Consider the following 24378-nt stretch of genomic DNA (forward strand, 5'->3'; position numbering starts at 1 on the left):
ATTATTACTAAAAGATACCTCTTCCATGAAAAAAGAGAAACAGGGAGGGGGAGAGACAGGATAATGTGTAATATCTTTCCACATTTCTCTGAGACTCCAGTGCTCATATCTCCCAAAGGAGAATATTTCGATATATCCTTGCTGCCTTCCCTATATAAAATGTCTTGTAATTCCAATAGATTTGAGATGGAAAAGGCCAGTTCTCTCTAGAGAGAACTATGGAGAATGAATGTGTATTGAAGCATTGTATTTTCACTTTTTTAGTTGTTTGTTTTCTTTCTTTTTCCCTTTTTGGCCTGATTTTTCTGGCACAACACGACAAATATGGAAATATGATTAAAAGAATTGCAATATTTAATCCATATCAGATTGCTTGCTGTCTTGGGGAAGGGGAGGTAAGGGAAGAAGGGGAACACATTTAGAACACAAAATCTTGCAAAAATGAATATTGAAAACTATTTTTAAAATGTATTTGGGAAATAGATTACTACTGGAAAAAAATGCCTCAATTTCACTCTACAACACCCTTAAATCTCTGAACAAGAGACTAGATTAGTTTGCTCCTGGAGCCTATCCAGTTCAAAGCACAGAGGTCAAAGTAATCAATCACAGTAAGAGTGTAGATAGAATCAGACTTGATATTTCATTGATACAAGAATGAGGGGAACCTAATTCCTCCCCAGTTCAATTAATGCAGTCATAAAATATAAATACACATGCTGAGATTTTAATGAATATACAAAATGTGTCCACATTCTGAACCCTTTGTAAGGTGAGAACATACTCTAATTTAGTCAAGAAAAGAACAAACAATTGACTAAGAAAACAAATTAGCTTTGTCTATGTGGGCATTACATAACTAAGGATTGAGGAGCTTGAGGCAGTCAAAGGTCAGACTAGTTGTAGAGTAATACCTGGAGTGGTTTAGAGGGAAGAAGATTTCTCTCCATCTCCCCTTCCCTATTGCATCCTGGTATCTAGAAGTATTGTGTAAGAGACTCTAACCAGTGTTTAAGAGTTGAAACAGATTATGGAGGAAATCCCTGGATCTAATCTAGAATACTGCAAGGAGAAATAACAAATTTTCTTAATTCTTACTTTCCTACTCTTCCCTATCATTCGTGACATTGGAACTATTAGAGCAGAATCATACACAGAAGATCCATATGGGTAAAGAAAAATAGTCATTCAAGAAAGGAAGAAGCTTCAAGGAACTGGTCCTTGAAATAAAGAGTAATTAAAAAAAAAAAGAGCAGCTTCTGGGAACTCTGCACTCTAAGTAGAAATTCTGAACCCAAGGAGAGCTAACTGAAGATTCCACAAAAAGAAAGAAAAAACTTCCATGACCTGGAATGACAAGAATTATCAATTGCCTTTTTATGTGTTTTTTCTGAGCCTTGGACAGCCTCATTATATTCAGAGACACGAACAAGAAAACTTTACTTTGGCCTACAGAATCTAGTCCCCAAATGCTCTCTGATGCTGACAATCTGTACAATAAGCCTTGTAAAAATTATTATCCCCATTTTCATTTGGGACACCTGAGGCTTCAGAAGGTTAAATGACTTATTTAGAATCATAGAACCTCAAAGAGTCAGAGCCAGATCTAGGATCTGAATTCATGTCCCCTCTGTCTCAACGTATAGCATCCTATCCACTAAACCACATTGCCTACCTATATAAAACACAAAATGGTTGAAGACTCGGTGACAACAAAAACTATCTTTTACCTAAACCTTGAATTTCTTCAAGTACCCTGCATTTGTCACTGTAGATCAAGAAATTTAAATTTAATTGCATCATGGACACAGATTATTATTGTTCTTGACCTTTTTTTATTTTTCTGGTCCTCAGATCTCATTCATCTTTCTGAGGCAAGTGTTATAATGGATACCTCCTGACTTCCCCCTCCTCAAAACCAGAAAGAACTTCAGAGCTGTCAGTCATCCATGAAAAGGCAAAGCTTCAACCCCAGTACAGCATTTTATTCAGTGATTCAGTTTCCATAGCAACAAAGCTTACAAGGACACAGCAATTATCTTCTATCTGACAAAGAACACTGACAAGAGCTGTTATGAAAACAGAATGTGAAACAGTGAGATCGTTTTGGGTAACAAAGAAATGATCATCTTTGGTCCCTGAGACCAAAAGCTTCCTACTACATTTGTCCTCCTCTGGTTCAATTCCCATCTTATTTAATCTGTGGAAATAATTGGTCTATCCATATGCCCTCACTCTAATTCAAGTTTCAATTCAATAGAGGTTTATTTTTAAGGTGAAAGCAGACTCTCTAATGGACACTGACTGAAGAGCAGGATGAATACAGTTGGGGTTACCAAAATCCAGTCCAGTTTAGTTTTCAAAGTATATAGGTATGGAGGGTGTGGCAGCTGAATGGCAGAGTGGACAGAGTGCTATATACCTGGAGTCAGGAACACCTGAGATCAAATCCAGCCTTAAACTAGAAGCTGTATGACTAATATTGTCATCTATGAAATGGGAGTAATAATAACATCTATCTCCCATGGCTGTTGTGAAAAATAAAATGAGATAATATTTGTAAAGTGCTTTGCAAACATTAAAGTGACATGTAAATGCTTACTATAGAAACAATAGGTAGCACAGTAGATAGTTTAACTTGACCTCAAAAAAGACCTGAATTGAAACCTTTCTTAGACATTTACTAGCTATATGATCCTAAATAAGTCATTTTCAGCTTCAGTTTCCTTATTTATAGAGATAATAATTTCCCTTAACTCACAGGGTTGTTATGAGGACAAAATTAAATAAAACATGTGAAATTCTGTACAAATCTCAAAGCACTATAGACATGCTATAAATAATATTACTATTGCTATTACCTTTATTCCTATCACCACCACCACTACTACTACTATAACTATTACTGCTACTACTACTACTACTGCTGCTGCTGCTGCTACTGCTACTGCTACTAATTACTACTACTACTAGGAATAACTCCATATAGATATATCCTGAAAATTGAACTGGGACTGGATTCTGGTAACCTCAAACTGGATTCAGCCTGCTTATGAGAGTATCCATTGGGGAGGTGGCCCTGTTTATATTCTGCAAACAATAACTAAAAGAGCTCCTGCCCAGAGATGGATGGTGCCTAATGTATTTGCTGAGTGTTTTGCAAATCTAATCAAAGGGCTTCAGGAATAAGAGTGACTATGCAAATTCTCCAAGTTAGATACCCTAAGAAGGATCTGCAAAGAGTCAATCAACAAAAATTTATTAAGCACTTGGTATATGTCAGGCACTATGCTGAGCCAAGGAAGAAGTACAGCAGTTTGAAAAAGTTAGACTTTCACAGGAGAAAAAAAGAAGACAGCAGTAAAGCTTATGATCTCAAAAAAAAAAAAAAATTTTACAAATGCCCAAAGGGTAGGCAATAAACAAGAAGAACCAGAAGTCCCACTGCAAGGAGCAAATTTGACTTTCTAGCTCTGTTCTCTAACAAGAATGACCTTAGGACTAGAAATGACAGAGCAAAAATGACTAATAGGGAATTGGTATCTAAGATAAATAGGAGAGCTCCTAGCTGTCCTTGATGAATTCAAGGTGCATGGCCCATGCTGAGCCACTATCAGTGATATCTAAAGAAAAAAAACAAAAAACAAGAAAAACAAGAAGGATACTACAAAATAGAAGGGCAAATATTTTCCCAGTTTGCAAAAACAAATAGAAAACACAGTCTACAAATTAAGTACTAGTAAACTTAATTTTGATTTCTGGGAAAATTCTAGAAGGGATCATTTTGTTTTGTCTTTATAATAATGTATTATTGAGTTTTGGGAGAGAAAAGAGGTGTGAGACAATCAAGATTAAGTTTTTTTTTGCCTAGGGTCACATAATATTAATTGTCTGAAACTAGATTTGAACTCATATTCTTCCAATTCCAGAGCTAGTGTTCTATCCACTGTATCATCTAGTTGACTATGAAGGGATCATTAAGGAAATTCAAGAGAATTATTGATTACAAAAATCTAGCTTGGTATTAAAAACAGGTCATGCTAATTTATTCTCATTTTCTTTTTTTATAGATGAAAGGAATCTTAAGGATACTATTTGCTGATATGTTAGCAAATTTTTCATAAAACATCTCATATTTTTCATGTAGAGAAAAGGAGAAATATGGATTAGATTATGTTGAATTAGATGGACCCATAATTGGTCACATGGCCAGATTCAAAAACTAGTTGTTAATGGTTCAATGTCAATGTGGCAGGATATCCCTAGTGAAATAACCACCAGGATCTGTGCCAGACCTATACTGTTTGTCATTTTGATCAGTAACATGGACAAAGGGATTTATGGCATGCTCATCAAATTATCAGATGACACAAAGATGGAAATAACTAAAAAAGAGGATCACAGAGTCAGATTCCAGAAAATGATCTCTCTTGACAGGCTAGAGCATTGAGATCAGTCTAATAAGATGAAGTAGGGGAAAATGTCAAGGCTTATACTTGGGAACAAAAAAAATCAACATTGGAAGTTTAAGATGTACTCTACTTAAGCCAGGTCTCATCTAAAGGACTATGTTCAGTTCTGTATGTCACAACTTAAGAAAGACTTAAAGTTTCTGCTGGAGAATGTCCATGGAAAAGCAACTAGGATGATGAAAAGCATTGAGTTTTTGTTTTTGTTTTTGTTTTTTTTGTTTTTTTGCCGTATCACAATTAGTTGAAGGAACTGGGCATGTTTAGCCTGGGAAAAGAGGGAGGAGAAATGGATATCTTCAAGTATTTGAAGTGCTTTCATGTGGAATGGACTTTCTCAACAGAGGCTGGAAAACCACTTGTCAAGTATGTTATACTGCATATTTCTTTGTTTCTGGATTGGGGCCTCTGGGGTCCATTCTAATACTCAAATGCTATGACATATGTCTGCTCTTATCTAAATCACAAAAGAAATTAATTTTTAAAGAATAAATTTGCTCAGATAATTTGCTAATAGTCAAGAAGGGCTTGTAAGATAAGCCTTGGACAGTTCCAGTAGATTTGAGATGGAAAATGTCATTCACATCCAGAGAGAGAACTATGAAGACTGAATGTGGATCAAAGCATAATATTTTCACTTTTTTGTTTGTTTTTTTCTTTCTCATTTTTTTTTACTTTTTGTTTGATTTTTCTTGCACAACAAGACAAATATGGAAATATGTTTAAACATGTTTAACCTATATCAGATTGATTGCTTACTATCTTGGGGTAGGGGGAGGTAAAAGAGGGAGGGAGAAAAACTTAGAACACATTTTACAGAAATGAATGTTGAAAACTATCTTTACACATATTTGGAAAAATAAAATACTATTGAGGAACAGAACAAAAAAGATAAAATTTAGAGCTGGAAGAGACATTACAGGTCATCCATTTAGCGACCAGGACTTCTTAAACTTTTTCCATTCACAACCCCTTTTTACCCAAGAAATTTTTACATGTTCTTAGATATTTAGTTATATAAAAGAGGTATACAAATTAAACACTTACTGATAATAACTTATAGTTTTGTGAGCCCTCACATACAGATATGAGACCCCATAGGGGGTCACAATCCACAGGTTAAGAAGTTAGGACTTGTTCAAGGAGAATTTTCTTCATTTTGCAGAAGAAGCTCAGCTAAATGACTTGCCCCTTAACAAAAGTATTGTGTCAAACCCAGGATTAGAATTTAGATCCTCTTATCCCAAATCCAGAATTCTTTCCATTACATTTCCATCTCCATGTTGTTTCCTAAAGAAGAATAAAGAACAAATCTTCCCATGCTCAGATTCCAAAGAAAGCATGGATATTATTTAAATTCAAATTTGGCCTAATGGTTTATTTAGATGCATCGTACTTTGTTTCCTACTCTCAGCTCCCTTTCCCCACCCCAAAAAGTGACTAAATTACACAATGACTAAAAATTAATCATTGTCCTCTTTTGATTCTAAAAATAGATCCTTTTTAGCCTTTTTCTTCCAGTCACCATTAAAGAAATCTGAGTTAACAAGAAGGTTTTTGTGCCTGGCTTTATACATTAACTTATTTGTCTACAAAAATACACTATGTACAGAAAGTGTTTTGGAAACCTTAAAGCAATGTTAATTATTATTATCATCAGAGTGCAAAGCCCAGAAACATACCTGTTTACCTGAACTTCATTTGGATTGGTCACTCGATTTAAGCCATAGTCAAGGACATTGTCTGTTCCTGGCTAAGGAAACAATTAAGAAAAATTTCCTTTAGAATCTTTTTGTTGTTGTTGTTAGTAGGATTGAATTACTTGTCCTATTCCCAATTCATACTGTACATTGAGTAGATTTATTACTGCTCCTTTTCTGAGGTACCCTAGATTTATAAATCTTAATCTCATTTGGCATGGATTATCAGGACACTGGAATTATTGAGCCAAGGAGTTTAAATGAAAGAGGGCCTCTTCTTATTGGAGGCCAGGATCTCCAAGACTAATTCTAGTCAAAAATAATGACTGGGCATAGGATGGGGAGCTCTATCCCTTGAGGGTTTTGCTGAGCAAATGTTAACTTAGTCTTTTTAGAGAATGGTATTTTTTTAGCCGTCTAGGAAACTATAAGTCTGCAAAAAATTTTAAAAAGGCAAACTTCCCAAGGCAATATCAAATTATCTTATTAATTGCTAGTAAATTTCTTTCTGAAATGTCCTCTCCTGGAAGAAATCTGTCTTCCTGCTTTTCTCCCAACCCTAAAATGAATCTAGTTTATTATAAAATGAACTTCATCAAATGTCACAATTCTATATATAAAAGAGGGAGTTCACTTCTCCCCCTCAATTACTATTAGTCATAGAAGGCCCAAAATGCAATGACAGAGTTTAAAGCAGATTTCCTACAACCCCACAAATATGTATTACTAATTCTTTAATCAAGTTGAGAGGATTACTAAGTCTTGGCCATTAGATAAAAGCTGCTGACATAATATAGGAAAGATCTTTTGATTCACTAAGACAATTGGTCACACTCCTTGAATCTATATTTAAAGAAAAGTAAATCATTCAGTCAGTAATGAGAAAGTTTGAATTTGAGTTCATATTGTTTCTTTTCCAATTCAAGTTTCAGTTTGTATTCAAGTGTTGGAGGAAATTGTGTAAAGACATTCCTATGTTTTATTATAGGATAGCAAAGGAAAGGAAAGAATTCTTTCTTTTTCCTCTTCCCATGTTGGTCATGATATCAGGACTATTGGACCAGTAGGAGATAATGCCAGGAGCACAGATAGGCTTTTTAAACAAATGCAGATCTTGCTGCCCAACCAACAGAAATACTGCACCCAGGGGAGCCTTTGTAAGGAGTCTGCAAAAAGAAAAAGCTTGCAGGTTTTATAGGAACAAGAGTTGTAAACTGCTCCACACATGTGTGCTCCTGTCATTACATTTAAAGTTTGAGCCTACTCTTCCCACAAAATGTGTGTATTTATAGGAGAGTGATGCCAAGTTTATGAAGAAAATATTTCTTACCTATTATTCTCACTACTCTTCTTAGTAAATGACTTTGTTGAGAGCAATTAAGTCTATTGCATGATTGTTAATGGAAAGCATATCAGTGAGGGCTTATAAACTAGATTATAAATAGCCACTCACAGGTTTATCCTAACACTCAAGTGGTGATTCCCTGACTAAGAATTAAACCTGAAAATTTGAGTTCAAGTTGGAAGAGTAGTCCAGAAAATGTACTGTGTATATAGACTCATATGAATGCCTTTCATTACAATTTTAGAAGTCAAAAGCACTTTACTGTCTTTCAAGTACATAAGCATTGCTCCATGTTTTTTTCATACCAGCTCTCCACTGAAACCTTCTTATATTCTCTTTGTGACAAAATTCTTATGTGTTTTCTAAGGTTCAGCCTTTATGAATTTTTATAAAACACTGGCCTAAATCTCTATTTTCATAAACAGGACATGAAAATGGATCTTACAACATCCAAAACTATTTATCATAGGAGAAGAAAAAACAGTAGCAGTACTTTTCAAATGATGGAAGGACTATTGGAAAACCATCCTAAAGGCATCAAAATGTCTGCCACCTGCCAGACACACAATAATGCTTTTTGTGTTTATTCCTTTTGTGTTCTGCCAAAAACTACTCATCTTCTCATGTGGGAGTGGTGGTTAGAGTTTATGCCAGAAGAGTAGGAAAGAATGTTGTTTTCATTTATTTTTCAATTGGCAACTACTGCCTTCTAACTCCTAGGCCTCTTAGTTTCAAGAAGTGGGAAAAAGTCCAGGTAAAACATGTCAGGAAACAAGTTTGTAATGGTTTCATGAATTATATTCAATAGAAGTCTCTGGGTTCTCCACACCATGAGTTAACCATTTATGATGTGAAAAAAAATATCTGTAGAATAAGAGCAGCTTGTTCAATCCTTTATCAGGTCTTGAAACCAAAATATTTGTATTCCAGTTAAAAAAAAATTCCCTCTTCCTCTTCCACCCAAATGAGATACTTAGACATTCAAATTATCACAAGCAAAAGTCCCACTTGGTCTAAGCCCAGCACTGGAGATAGTCTGACAATAAACTTGGAATATAGTGAACATGCAAAAATGTGAAAGAAAATAGAACTCTTGGGTGGAATTCATAGGCAGAAACATAACTAGTTCAGGGTGAGTAAAACTTTGCCTTAGGACACTAACCTAGAGCAGTTATTTATTTCTTTATTAGGTGACCACTATCCCAGCACCCCCCTAAAAGTTTCTCTATAGGTTCATATTGCCATTTAGCACAGATACCATGCCCCGGTCCCTATCCCCTTGGAATCTCTTAGGTTTGCTTTACCTCCTCAATTCCCTATGCTGATCCAAGCACACCTCTCAGATTGTCCTCCATACTATATTTGCTCCCCCCTCCCTTTTTTTCCCCAAGAAAAATAATTTCTAGTTATGGATCTACTCACAGGACATCGGTGGACCAGCCAATAAGCTTTTTCTTGACAATCCAAGGCATACCTGTCTGCTTTCTTTCTTTCTTTTTCAGTTCTGCAAAGCCAATAACATAGAGTAGGGCCAATGGTGCTTTGTTCATTTAGGATGAGTTTTTGTCCCTATTCCTGATAACTTGTCTCCTCCCTCCCTTTCCCATCCTTCCTGCCCAGCAAAAAATAGCCTATGCTAATAATTATTCAATCTTGACACCAGAAATTGAATAAATGAATGAATGAGAAGCATTTATTAAGCATGTGCTAAGTACAAAAACTATATTAAGCACTGAGGATACAAATAATAAGGTAAAAAACATCCTTACTCTCAAGCAGCTCATATTCTAATGGGAGACTGAAGGGGACAATAAATATAGGAAGTTTCAGTTGCAAATCAGATTGAAAAGGCCAGTCATCCTTTCTGGCAGCATCAAATGGTAAGGCATCTTCTTTATTGTCATTTCCATAAATAACACTATATCTGTTCCTGATATTGAGTAATTTAATGGTTCCAAGGACTCTGATGGTAAAAATTTCTTTTCTTGGTATTCAGAAATTTGGCAGCTAAGGAAGCAGGGGCTATAGCCCCTGGAGAAGCAGTTGCAAAATCCTATCTCCACAATATTTGCTCCTTTGGACAATGACTTCAGAAGCAGGGCCAGTGATTGTCCTATATTCAACTCAGTTTTCACACTACAACAAATCCTAGATGAAATCTAACTTTTTGACAACTTTATTTTCCCCCCATATGTTAGGAAAATGACAAAAATAAACAATGAAGTAAGACTGGCAATAAAAGATCAAGGTTCACAGCTTTCTGATGGATTAGAGTATCCTCTAGGAATTTACTTATCTTCTTGCCTATTGATTCTGTTCTATCATATTGCATTGTGGTCCCTAGGGCAGATGTTTTTTGAAGCCTTGTTTTATTTTTAAAGGATTTTCATTCTTGACTTTATTCTTCTTTGTGTCCAGCATATTTCAATATCAGAAAATTACCCTGCATTCTACTGCTACAAGGGAATGACATCTACTTAAATCCTTAAGAATGGCTGATCAGTGTTGCCATGTCAGAATTCAGAACCATTTACTAAGAATGGTATAGTACTATTAGCTTATTCTCCATAATATACATTTTCACAGAGAAGCCAAAAGCACAATGTGCAACAATGAATTATGCTATGAAAAACAAAGCAGTAGATTTATATTCCATATAGCACATTATGAATAATACACAGAGTCAGGCTGAGTAAATAGCTCCAACTGCTTAGTGTTCTGTTATTTTTTTTTTAACCAACATAACTGAGCTAATTATATTTACCACTAGATATGCTTATTTGTGAATGCTAAAGGATGATTGGGTAATAGATGCTTCTGAAGAACCATGGGATTTCTATTATTCAAGGTAGCCTTGCAAACATCCTCAGTTTTCAATTATCTGTAACACTGAAAAGGAAGCAGTGATATGGATGAATCCAAAATAGGAGATAATCAAAAAACTCATTTTCGTGCAACATATTCTGATTTTTTTACAAGAGATTTTCTTCTTAAATATATTTTGCTAATGGTTAATATTAATTGCTAATTAATGTTAATAAATTGTAAATAGTTGATATAATTAGAAGACTTTCTTCTTAAATATATTTTGCTAATATTTAATATTAAACAAGTTTGAATTTCCTGAATAAATTGGCAGTCATCAGGAGTGGAACTATGTATGAGCAAGCTGGGTAAGAGAAAGAAAAGAAAAGAAATAATATTTTCCCCCAGGGAAAATTCCAATAAATAAGTGGATTCATTCCAATAAAATATAACCTTCTTGAGGTCAGGGACTGTTTCATTTTTGTATTTGTATCCCCAGTATTTTAAATTTTGCCTTGTGCAAAGCAGACATTTAATAAATGTTTGTTGACTTGTAAATGGATAAAATATTTCTGGAGAATTGAGAACAGATACCGAAATGGGTGCCCACATCTAACCAGTATTCTTCTTTGTAGAGACCTAAACCTGTTGCTCTTTTCCACATACTTTATAGAAAATGTTCCTTAATCAGTCAATGAGTCATTTTACTTAGTGCCTCCTACATGCTGAGCTTTGTTCAATGCTACTTATGGCACACCAGTACATTGTGTGAAAAGCAGAACTTCCTGTCCAATATAATCCAGAAGCCATAACACTTTATGGTGTTACCTATTCACAAAGTTTCCCTTTATGCAAAATATTTGGGTTAATCTTTGACTATTGACTTTCATTGTTAGCTAGTCATCAATACTTCTCATATCCAGCCAATTTTCACAGTCTATTGATTCTACCCCTATTCTGGCACTGGTTCTTTCATTTCCATTCCTTCTGCCAATACCTAGCACAGAGAGTGATCACCATCCACCTGGACTATTACAATTGACTTCTAACAGGTCTTCTTGCCTTAATTCTATCCTCCTCCTAATCTATCCTGCATACCTAACAAGACTAATTTTCCTTCCTCATGAATCTGGTTATGTCACTCCCCTACCCCACACTCTTCAATGGGCCCCTATTGTCTACGAAGGAAATAGTGGATGTTTATACCTAGGTAGCACAGTGGGTTCAAATATGGCCCTATACATGTACTAACTGCGTGACTTCTGTCTGCCTCAGTTTCCTTAATTGCAAAATGAGAATGATAATAGCACCTACTTCCCTGGATTGTTGTGGGGATCAAATGTATTTATATTTATATATGAGGTTATATTTAAAGCACTTAGCAGTACCAGCACACAATAGTTGCTTAATAAGTATTTGTATTCTTCCTTCCTTCCTAATGGCATTCAAGACCCTCTACAATCTAAGGTCACCTTTCATTTCCAGCCTTTCTCACACTCCTCTAATACAGCTCCTTTAGGTTCTAAACAAACTGGATTACTCACTGTCCCCTGTTCAGGCCCTATAGTTTCCCATCTCTGTGCTTTTCTTTCTCTCATATTGATCCCTCTCTATGGAATGTCTTCTTGATTCTTCTCCTGCCCTTACTTTTCCCCAAAAATCTATTGAATTCCTAACCAAGCTTTGAAGCCCAACTCAAATTCTACCTCTATTTCAACAATTTACCTTTCCTGCCTTGGGCCTCACCTAGCATTTTGACTCATCATGTATTATATTATCCCCATTAGATTACAAGCTCTAAGCTGCCAGAAATTTTGTATTATCTAATCTTTCTCTTTCCCTTTGCTTAAGCAGAGGGCTCTAAATGTAATAGTCATTTAATAAACATTTGTTGAATTTTAGGACATGGAACTGTTAGGGTGAAAAACATGGGTCTCCCTCTCAACAGAGGGGGAGGAGGAAACAGGGTAAGAAAACCATTTTTTTCTTTACTTACTTGTACTGCTCTTTGGCCTGCATGATGACAAAGTCCCACTTATAGTTAATCTTTTTGTTCAAAAAGCTGTAATTTTCCTAGAACAGGAAGAACAAAATGAGAACTAATACATGTTACCATACATTGCATGAGACAAGACAGCAGGGGACTCTCCTGATTCAGCTAAATTGAAGTGTGTGTAGACAGGGATGGCTTACTCTAGGTGTGCGACACAAGATATCTCTTAAGAGATAAATCTTGCCTTAGGAATAATGCTAAATTCTTCAAAATGTACCAGAACAAACTTTCACCTACTTCTTAAAAATAAAAACCTACCAAAAAAGCATATCCAGGAAGGGAAAAAGCTCCAGAATCAAGTAAGTCATCTAAAATAGTTAACAGTCACTTTCCTAGACCATCTAAATGAAATTACCCATGTGATTTTTGAAAAATTACTCAAAACTACCCTGAATCTTTGACTTTTCTGCAAAATGAGGGGGTTGGACTAGAGAGTTTCTACAATCCCTTTCAGTTTTAAGTCTCTGATTCTATCAGAGCACTGACAACATTTTAAAATTTAGGAGCAATAACAGTATCTTCACTATCCAAAATTCCAACCTCTTAAAGGTTAGATGGTGTTCATTTGGAAATCTAGACAGAGCAGCAAGGTCCCCCAGTGGCTCTCAAATCATACCACAAAAGACCACTGAGTAACACATGGTGCAAAGCAGGCCCTGGAGCAAAGCTTTTGACTCAAAAAACAGCAGCTGATAAAAAGTTTCTGATTTTTTATATCCACTTCCTAGCAGCTGCAGACAGTACACTTGGATGAAGAGTTATAAATTGTGGCAGATTCTTAGGGGGATGTATATAGGAACCACAAAGAACTGAGATGGAGGAGTTAAGGACAAGAAAAGCACCTACTGAGAATCAGCATTCACCAAAAAAAAAAAACACAGTTCTAAAGCATCTCTGTACCTTTTCGTATTCTTCTAAAATGCCTTTCTTCTTGATATTTCTCTTGGCTAAATAGATAGCTAAAAAAAAGAAATAGATTATATTCCATCTTCCAAAAGTAGTTTTTCAGCCCCTCTCTGGGAAATGATGCACTAATGTTAGGAGTGTATACTAAGACTGCAAAGAGAATTTTTAGCAGATACAATTCTGATTCTCTGTGATCTAACCTCCTAAACTAATACTAGCTAGTTGATCAAATAGAAATAATATAAAAACAATAAAATATAACATAAAATAATTATTAATAAATGTACAGGATTTTAGGAAAGATATATATAGTATTTATTTGGGTTATGATTTTGCTAATTTCATATTTATATTAGTTATTTAAATAATTATATATAATTAATATTTAAAATAATTGAACAAATATCAAGTCAATGAAAAAATAAGGTAGCAGGGCTTAGTGAATATCAAGAAGCTCTTAAGAAGCATTCTTTCTGAGACTATTCTCAATTTATCTTGTATATCTCTAATTTGTACATATTTGCACAGTGTTCCCTATTGGACTACGAATTTTTTGGGAACAGAGACTGTTTTTTGCTTTCTTTGTACACCTAGTACTTAGCATAATGTCTAGAATATAGTAGACATAGTAGGTATTTAATAAATACTAGATAACTGACTAATTAAGATCAAAAAAGTCAGTCCTGCATTCAAAATTTGGATTCCATTCTTGCCTCTAACATACTGGCTATGTGACCATGGCCCAAAGCACCTTTCTAAGATTATAAATCAACAGCATATCTCTATCCATATTTCCACACTGGACAAATTCCCAAAGCAATGAAATCAGAGATATAGTTGTCTCTCCACCATCATTCCAGAAAAAAGAGGAAGCAATAGCATATAAAGCCTAAAGAAAGGAATATTTGCCTATTGTGGAGGGGAGAGGAAGAAAGGAAAAGTGTTTACCATAGTCGGTATCTTCAGCAGACCACTGCTGAGTGGGCCAGAAATAAGGTGTCTGTAAAAGGAATCAGAGAAATTATGTTTGGTGATTTATCAGGGTCTTCTTAGTTTCCAGATTACCTAAGAATAGCTTTTCATATAGGACTTTAAAATTGTCAGTTATCATTTTCTTCTGTCCCTGGTCTTTAAGTTCCAATGATGCTGATTTGTAAAGATGTGAAACTAATCTTTTGGTTTCTTAAGTAAGAATAGAATAGCACTACAGGTGTGAGGAAGGGTTAATATTAGTCAAAGATATAACTCACCTGAAATCGATAAAGACTGTTGTTATCAGGTTTGAGGATGAGATTCTTGGGATCCTGCAGGGGGTAAATGTAGCCATACTTGACAATGAAATTCCCCAAATTCTGTGCCTCTAGAAAGAAGCAGTTCAGACTCAGAGACAGATCGATTAAGTGCTCAGAAATCCTATTACCAAATTTCATAAGCACTTTGCTCCTCCACTATCATTCAAATAATGGAAGAAATTAATTCAACTTAAAGAACCCTCAGTTTTTGATGCACTATCAGAAGATGAAAAGGTCTAGCCAGGTTATAGGAATCTCTATGAAGAAATAGAAATCAAGAAACAAACAAGAAGCATTCTTTAAGCCTAAGCTCCTGCCAGGTGTTGTGCTAGGAGGTAAAGTAGAAGAAAAAGGTTAAACAGTCCTCAAGGTGCTTATGTTCTAATGGAGAGACAACATGCTATACACATACATATAGATACATATATATACACACATATACACCCCCCCACATCTATGGTATACTTGCATATGTACATATGGATATGTGTATATGTGTATGTATATATATACACATATATGTATATAGGTACATATGTACACATTTACTCCCAGCCCCCACATATTCCAACTTTCCTTCTTTCCCTATTCTTCCCCCTCTGTGAGATGGTAAACAATTAGATATACATGTGTAATCATATAACATTTCCATATTAGTCATTTTTTTACAAAAAGACTCAAAAGAAAAAAATGAAAATAATAAAGTATGCTTCATCTATATTTTCTTTGGAGGTGCATAGTATGTTTCATCATTAGTCCCTTGGGATTGTCTTGGATCATTTCACTGATGAGAATAGCTAAGTCATTCACAATTCTTTATCAAACAATATTGCTATTAACTTTTGTACAATATTCTCCTGATTCTATTCACTTTACTATGCATCAATTCATGTTAAGTCTTTCCAGATTTTTATGAAACCTTCCTGTTTGTCATTTCTTTTTTATAGCTTTTTATTTATAAGATATATGCATGAGTAATTTTTCATCATTGACCCTTGCAAAACCTTTTGTTCCAACTTTTCCCCTCCTTCTCCCCACTCTATCCCCCAGATGGCAGGTAGACCAATACATGTTAAATATGTTAAAGTATATGTTAACTAAAATATATGTATATATGTCCATATAGTTGCTTTGCTGCACAAGAAAAATCAGACGTAGAAATATGGTAAAATTAACCTGAGAAGGAAATCAAAAATGCAGGCAGACAAAAATAAAGGGATTGGGAATTCTATGTAGGCGTTCATAGTCAATTCTCAGAGTTCTTTCACTGGGTGTAGCTGGTTCAGTTCATTACAGCTCTATTAGAGGAACTGATTTGGTTCATCTCATTGTTGAAGAGGGCCACGTCCATCAGAATACATCCTCATACAGTATTGTTGTTGAAGTGTATAATGATCTCCTGGTTCTGCTCTTTTCACTCGGCATCAGTTCATGTAAGTCTCTCCAGGCCTTTCTGAAATCATCCTGCTGGTCATTTCTTACAGAACAATAATATTCCATAATATTCATATACCGCAATTTATTCAGTTATTCTCCAATTGATGGGCATCTATTCAATTTCCAGTTTCTAGCTACTACAACAAGGGCTGCCACATTTTTGCCCATACAGGTCCCTTTCCCTTCTTTAAGATCTCTTTGGGATATACTGCTTGTCATTTCTTATAGCACAATTAACATCCCACTATAATCAAAAACACAGCTTATTTAGTCATTCCCAATCGATAGACATTAGGGTATATACTTTTTTTTTCTCTGAGGCAATTGGGATTAAGTGACTTGCCCAGAGCTAAGAAGTGTTAAGGTCTGAGACCAGATTTGAAGTCAGGTCCTCCTGACTTCAGGGCTGTGCTCTATCCACTGCACTAACTGCCCTAGGGCATATACTTTTCAAAGAGGGACCATGCCTCCTACTTCTTTAGAATCTACTGAAGAGCCTAAAACAACATAAGTAGGTAAGAAGGAAGAAAAGTAGGGGAGGAAGGAGAAAAGGAACTCACCTAGGTAGTCAATCCAAAGATTCTGGGCAATCCATTGTAAGATATCATTTCCTACAAGACAGAAGAAATCCACAAAAACTAGTTTGAAAAGAGCCTTTAGCAAAAAAGAGTTGTTCTGAGACTTCTTTCTTAAAACCACTCAAATATACAACATTTAAAACGAAGGTGTTGGGGGCAGCTAGGTGGCACAGTGGATAGAGCACCAGCCCTGAATTCAGGAGGACCTGAGTTCAAATCTGGTCTCAGACACTTAACACTTCCTAGCTGTGTGACCCTGGGCAAGTCACTTAACCCCAGACTCAGGGGGAAAAAAAATTAAAATGAAGGTGTTAGTAGAGAGGAAAAAGCATAAGTATTGCACATATAGAAAATCAATCCATTTTCACCTATGTCAGGCTGATGTTTGTAAGGGATTTATTTCCAGTATCTTATAAATACACTTTACATGTTTATATACATATATTTGTAAATGCATGCACAATTCAATTAATTTTTAAAATAAGATATATACATGTATACATATGTATATACATAAACACACATATATAATATATACATATATGTAATTCCCCAGTACACTTTCTACACCATCAATCTCTCCCTTATTATAGAGATAAAGTAAAACAGATTAATCAAATAGCATATAAAATATTCTATACCCATAATCCACCACCTTTCCACCAAAGGGAAAACTATGTACACAGCCATGTAATTTTATATCAAAGAAAAAATATCATTAGTCATGGGGGAAAAAGACTTCTGTTTCACTTGATTGGGTATGTATAACCTATAACAAATTGCATACCTTCTCAGTGAGGGGGAAGAGGTAGAAGGGAGAGAGATTTTGAAATTCAAAAATTTAAAGAACAAATGTTAAAATTGTTTTTACACATAACTGAAAGAAATGAAAATATTTGAAAATTAGGAAAAAATGTCCTAAATTACTAATAGAAAAATGAAAATTAAAGCATTTTAGGCTCCACTCACACCAAACCAAATTGACAGAGATGACAAAAAAAGAAAAGATAAATGTTATATGAACTACATACAAATGATGCACTTACTATCATGATAGTTCCAAATGGATACATGGCTGAGATATAAAAGTTCACATCATAAATTAGAGAAACAAGAAAAAACTTGCCATCAGATTTGTGGATAGAAGAAAAGTTCATGACCAAACAAAGGATAGAAAGGATCATAGAAATTAAAATGAATAATATTGATTACATAAGAATAAAAGACTTTTGCATTAACAAATCCAGTAAAACTAAGATTAAAGGGGAAACAATGAACTGGGGGAGGAGTGATCTTCATCTCTCTGATAAAGGTCTCATTTCCAATGTATTTAAGGAACTATTTCAAATTTGTAAGAATAAGAGACAATCCCCATGATAAATGGTTTGAGGATATGAATAGTCAGATCTGAAGAGAAGAAATCTAAACAATCTAAAGGATATAAAAATGATCTAAATTATTAATAATTGGAGAAATACAATTGGAGCAATTCTGAAGTTCCAACTGGCACCCATGACATTAGCAAAGATGACAAAAAAAACCCAACACAACAAATATTGGAGGGATTGTGGGCAAATAATGCATTATTGGTGGATCCATGAATGATTCCAATCATTCTGCTATGCCTATACCCCAAAGAGATCAAAGAAAGAAGAAAAATAATGTACACAAATATTTATAGCAGTAGTTTTCTTAAACCAAAAAACTGGAAATTAATTGGATATCCATCAATTGGAAATGACTGAATAAATATATGAATGGAATGGAATGTAATGGAACTATAGTATAAGAAATTAGGAAATAAATTATTTAAAAGACACAGAAAGACTTGTATTAATCGATGCAAAAGGAATAGCAAAACCAGAAAAATAATGTATATTATAATATCAATAACATAAAAACAATTTTAAAAATTTATACAAATTGATGGATAACAAATATAAGCATAATCAAGAGAATAATTTATGCAATACCAATGTAAAAGGGAATAACTTTGAAAGCAATAAAAAAAATTGATCAAGGCAATGACCTTCTATAAGTCTAAAAGATTAATGATGAAGTATACTATTGACTTCCTCACAGAAAGATAGCAGATTCAAGTTGTAGAATGAGACATTTTTTTTGGACATAATGGATATGTTCAACAAAAGAATTTGTTTTGCTTGACTATGCATATTTATTACAAAATTTTGGTTTGTTTATTTGCTTGTTTTTCCCAATGGGGCAAGAATAAAAGGAAGAAAAAATCATTTTCTCTTAATTACAAAGTAAAATTTAATTTTAATTTCAAACAAATCAAAAGAGGAAATAATTTGGCAAATGTTGGATGGATTTCAGGAAAATATGAACATTTATTGCTCTTGACAGAGCTGTGATTGGTTTGGTCATTATCAAAAACATTTCATAACTAGAATCATACAATATATTGTTTATAAGAAACATTCTTGAAGCAGAGAGACACACACAGAGAAAAGTAGGGGGCTACAGGAGAATCAACTGTGCTTCAGCTAAAGTTAAAAAAGGAGGTATAACAATCCTGATCTTAGACAAAACAAAAGCAAAACTAGGCCTAATTAAAAGAGATAAGGAAGTAAACATAGGTGCCATAGACAATGAATATCACTACTAAACATAGTATCAAGTAGTATAGCATACAAATTCTTGAAGAAGTTAAAGGAGTCCCAGGCTGTTGGCCAATAAGAGCTAGAGAGCATTACAAAATGTAAAATAGAGAATTTTGATCATATTAAATTATATATATATAAAAGATAACCTGAGAGAAGAAAAAATGAGGGACCCAAAAATCTGAATTATCTAGGCCACATGAATTTACTAACTGTTGGCCTCTTTATTAGTGTATTCTATGTGCATGACCATTCTTCCCACTATGAGATGTGTATTTATGGGAGAATATGTCCCAGGTTTATTGGAAAAAAATTTTGTAGCTACTGTAAGTGACATTTTTTAAAAAATTGTGTCCTCTGATTTACTAAAAGGTAAAAGCATTAGCATAAACTTATGAACTATATAGTTTTAGAAGTATAGAATCATAGGTCACTTTGAACTAGGGTAGTTTCTTAGGAAATCCAAATATGAGTGTGATTTGGAATGGGTGGGGATAGTCCAATGTGAATGCTATATGTGTTTTATATTCTCTTCTCCAGAACCAAGACCATTGCAATTGATCTTAGTTTGACTACTTTTAAGTGCCGTTTTTATTTGCATTATTGTAGGCATTGTATCTATTGTCCTCCTGATTCTTTTTCTTCATTTTATATTTGGCACTGAAAGGAATGTTAGAGAATATCTTGTCCACCCCCTTCATTTTACAGATGAAGAAATTGAGGTCCTAAGTGAGCAAGTATTTTTCCCCAAATCAAACTAGTAGTAAACAATATATATAACAAAATATGTAATTTTTTTATTCCCAATTATATGTAGGAGCAATTTTCAACACTTAAAAATTTTGAGTTCCAGATTATCTTCATCCCTGAGGCACTGAGCAATTTTTTATGACACAAATACTTTTTTTAAAATTAATTTTATAATTATAACATTTTTTTGACAGTACATATGCATAGGTAATTTTTTTTTACAACATTATCCCTTGCACTCCCTTCTGTTCCGAGTTTTTCCCCTCCTTCCCTCCACCCCCTCCCCTAGATGGCAGGCATTCCCATACATATTAAATATCTTATTGTATATCCTAGGTACAATATATATGTGCAGAACCGAATTTTATTGTTGTTGTTGCAAAGGAAGAATTGTATTCAGAAGGTAAAAAATAATCTGGGAAGAAAAACCAAAAAAAAATTGCTCACAGTTTACACTCATTTCCCAGACACTGAGCAATTTGATAAGGTTATATTTGTATAATCATGTAACATATAATTCTTTTTAACACTGACTATCTTTCTAGAATGGATTCTATCGATCTCTTTATTTAAGTGATTGTCCCCTCAAGTTCTGTTTTGGTGTTGGGATACAAAGAGCTATAGTATAGATAGTGAAGGAAAAAAGTCTGATCCTTTTTTTCTATAACTAAAACCATTCAATTTAAGTCAAAACTTAGGACCCTTTAGTAAAAGTACAATCCCTCTCGGGTCAGAGGTGCAATGCCACATTCATATTCCACAATTTGTTCAGCTATTTCTCAATCAATGGGCACTTGCTTTGTTTCCAGTTCTTTGCTACCATAGAAATACCATTATGAATATTTCCTTTTAGTTTTTGACCTCCTTGAAGGTATAAACCCAGAAGTGAGATCACCTCAAAAGTCAAATGGGATGAAAATAATTTAGGAACTTTTCTTATATAATTCCAAAATGTTTGAACCCATTTTGCTTGTAGACTATTTGAAGATAAGAAATATAGGTAATAGCATAAATATATCTTTTTAATTAATTAATTAATTTTTACAAAAATTTTATGCATAGGTAATTTTCCAGCATTAACTGTTGTAAAACCTTTTGTTTCAACTTTTCCCCTCCTTCCCCCCACCCCTAACCCCAGATGGCAGGTTGACCAATACATGTTAAATATGTCAAGTATAAGTTAAATACAATATATGTATACATATCCAAACAGTTATTTTGCTGTACAAAAAGGATCGGACTTTGAAATAGTGTACAATTAGCCTGTGAAGGAAATCAAAAATGCAGGCGGACAAAAATGGAGGGATTGGGAATTCTATGTAGTAATTCATAGTCAACTCTCAGAGTTCTTTCTCTGGGTGTAGCTGATTCAGTTCATTACTGCTCTATTGGAACTGATGTAGTTAATCTTATTGTTGAAGAGAGCCATGTCCATCAGAATTGATCATCATATAGCATTGTTGTTGAAATATGTAATGATCTCCTGGTCCTGCTCATTTCACTCAGCATCAGTTCATGTAAGTGTCTCCAGGCCTTTCTGAAATCATCCTGCTGGTCATTTCTTACAGAACAATAATATTCCATAATATTCATATACCACAATTTATTCAGCCATTCTCCAATTGATGAGCATCTATTCAGTTTCCAGTTTCTGGCAAAGAGGGCTGCCACAAACATTCTTGCACATACAGGTCCCTTTCCCTTCTTCAAGATCTCTTTGGGATGGATATAAGCCCAGTAGTAACATTCCCGGTTCAAAGGTTATGCACAGTTTGATAACTCTTTGAGCATTGTTCCAAATTATTCTCCAGAATGGCTGGATGTATTCACATTTCCACCAACAATGTATCAGTCCCAATTTTCTCACATCCCCTCCAATATTCTGCATTATCTTTCCCTGTCATTCTAGCCAATCTAACAGGTGTGTAGTGGTATCTCAGAGTTGTCTTAATTTGCATTTCTCTGATTAATAATGACTTGGAGCATCTTTTCATATGGCTAGAAATAGTTTCAATTTTTTCATCTGAGAATTGTCTGTTCATACCCTTTGACTATTTATCAATTGGAGAAAGCATAGGTATATATAAACTGTTAAATGGCACAGTGGATAGAGCACCAGGCCTGAAGTCAAGATCTGAATTCAAATCTAGCCTCAGACACTCACTAACTGTATGACCATGGGCAAGTCTCTTAATCCTATTTGCTCAGTTTTCTCATCTGTAAAATGAGCTAGAGAAAGAAATGATAAATCAGTCTAGTATCTTTGCCAAGTAAACCTCAAATGAAGGCACAAAGACTTGAACACATCTGAACAACAATCTAAATTGACCATTGCATTGCAGCTATTAAAAAAAAAGAATTTCAGGAGAAGCAAGAACTAGATAGGACATCAGTCAATGGTACATTTCTTTCATTTGTATGTCTTCTCTTCCTTTCTTTTCCTTTCTCTGCCCCTTTTCCTTCTTCCCTTCTTCCCTTCCTCCTTCACCTTCTCTCTCTTATTTTTTTTCTCTCTCTCTCCCTTTTTCACACACACACACACACACACACACACACACACACACACAGAGAATTGGTTGGCCAGCTTACTGTGTTGACATTGTATTCCCAAGTCTGGAAGCAGATCACTCCATTGGGGTAGTTTGTCATTGATGACCTATGTTCTAAATTCAGTTTGCAGATACATATGACTATTACTTTGCTGTCTTGGAAATATACAGTATTGGAGACATGAGGAATTTCTTCCTTTTGTCTTCTGAAGATTATTCAGAATCCTTAACTTATGCATTGGGAAGAACTCAAAAGATGAAAAGATCAAAATATGGAAAAATGTTTAAAAGGACTTTACATGTTTGATCTATATCAGATTGCTTACTGTCTTGGGGAAGGGGAAGGTAAGAAATGGAGGGAAAAAACGTTGGACCACAAAATCTTATAAAAATGAATGTTGAAAACTATTTTACATGTATTTGGAAAAATAAAATACTATTGAGAAATTTTTAAAAAAGATGTATAGGTCAACTGGATTCTAAGACTACTTGGGAGAACAGTTGAGCATGATTTACAAGAGTCTACTTTGAGCTTCCTACTGAGTTCTCACCAGTTCTCATTGAGAACTGAGCTTCTCACTGAGTTCTCACTTAGTTTTGGTGACAAGCTTTCCAAAAAGTGAAGAAATTTATTTTCAGTTTGATGTGATAAACAACATTATTAAGTACTTATTATGTGCAAAGAATGTGGACAGGTTCTAGAAATACCAAAAAATATATCAGTCTCTACCTTCAAAGAACTTACATTCTAAAAGGAAAGGAAGCAACTCTTGGAAATATAAATTAGCCTCTCTTCCTTCTACTGTACCACTACTCTTGTGGCAGCAATAATTAAGCACAAAAAAGATGAAACAGGAGAAAGGAAAAGAATAATCATTTATAGAGTACCATGCTTTGTGGCAGGAATTGAACTAATTCTATTACAAATATTATGTTATCCTCAAAAAACCCTACAAAGTAAATGTTGTTATTATTCTCATTTTATAGCTAAGGATACAACAACAAACCTAGAGATTAGTGATAAATATCTTTTGATTAAGGTAGCTAAGCAAACCAATACCTGAATATTAGGAATTACCCCTCCCCTCAATCTGGGCTCTAAGTGATTATGGTTGTACTCTCAACTTTTTATAAAAACTCCAAAAAAAACCAGACTAAAGAATAACATTTGAAAGGCCATTATGTTGCCTCTAGGCTAAAACAAATTAATCTTTATAATAATATGGCTAATTGAATCACCAGAGACCAAGGGAGTAGAGAGGAAATTGTACATGTCCTCAATGACACCTGCAGAATCCCCTGGTATTAAATTAGCATAGCAAAGAACAATCTGTATCAACAAGCAACCCAGACCAAACTCTGTTATTACTGTGAGTCATGTGGACTGTATAGGTTTCAAGGGAAGATAGAAGAATTGTTAAATATCTTCTAGGAAGGGAACAAGAATTTTAAAATTTTGCTGACTATCAAGGAGTTTAAAAGTTTCAGAAAATACATTCTATATTTTCTTTCAGGTTAAATAAAACAGTCTCTGTTTTATGAATTTTAGTCCAAATGAAAATAGATAAAATGAGAACCCTTTTAGGAAAAGCAAAATGAGATAGATTCTGATATTCTCTAGAACCTAACACATGATGTTATATTATTTATCACAAGATAACTCTATTGAGAGGGATCAAGAAAAGCTTCATGAAAGAAATATCCTTTCTCATCATTCTGCAATCTCATGAGACTAGAATGCCATCTCCAGAGGAAAAAACTCTAATTTCTTCAATATAAACAAAATATGGACTTTTAAAAAGTCATTCACTTACAGAGAACATCCTGAAAAGCCTGGGAAGAAAGGAGAACCTAGACATCCCAATTTGAC

The 24378-nt window shown here is 34.4% G+C and overlaps 1 protein-coding gene across 1 annotated transcript in view; it reads right to left on the reverse strand.

The window, feature by feature from the left end:
- The window catches only part of RGS9 (regulator of G protein signaling 9), a 96766-nt gene that overhangs the window by 45995 nt on the left and 26393 nt on the right, over positions 1-24378 (reverse strand). Inside the window, 7 exon segments of the mRNA XM_074260586.1 lie at positions 6160-6222; positions 8937-9018; positions 12316-12392; positions 13273-13331; positions 14227-14278; positions 14529-14638; positions 16568-16618. Coding sequence (XP_074116687.1) covers positions 6160-6222; positions 8937-9018; positions 12316-12392; positions 13273-13331; positions 14227-14278; positions 14529-14638; positions 16568-16618 — 494 coding nt within the window.

This window comes from Sminthopsis crassicaudata, chromosome 4 (assembly GCF_048593235.1).
Source record: "Sminthopsis crassicaudata isolate SCR6 chromosome 4, ASM4859323v1, whole genome shotgun sequence".
Lineage (NCBI taxonomy): Eukaryota > Metazoa > Chordata > Mammalia > Dasyuromorphia > Dasyuridae > Sminthopsis > Sminthopsis crassicaudata.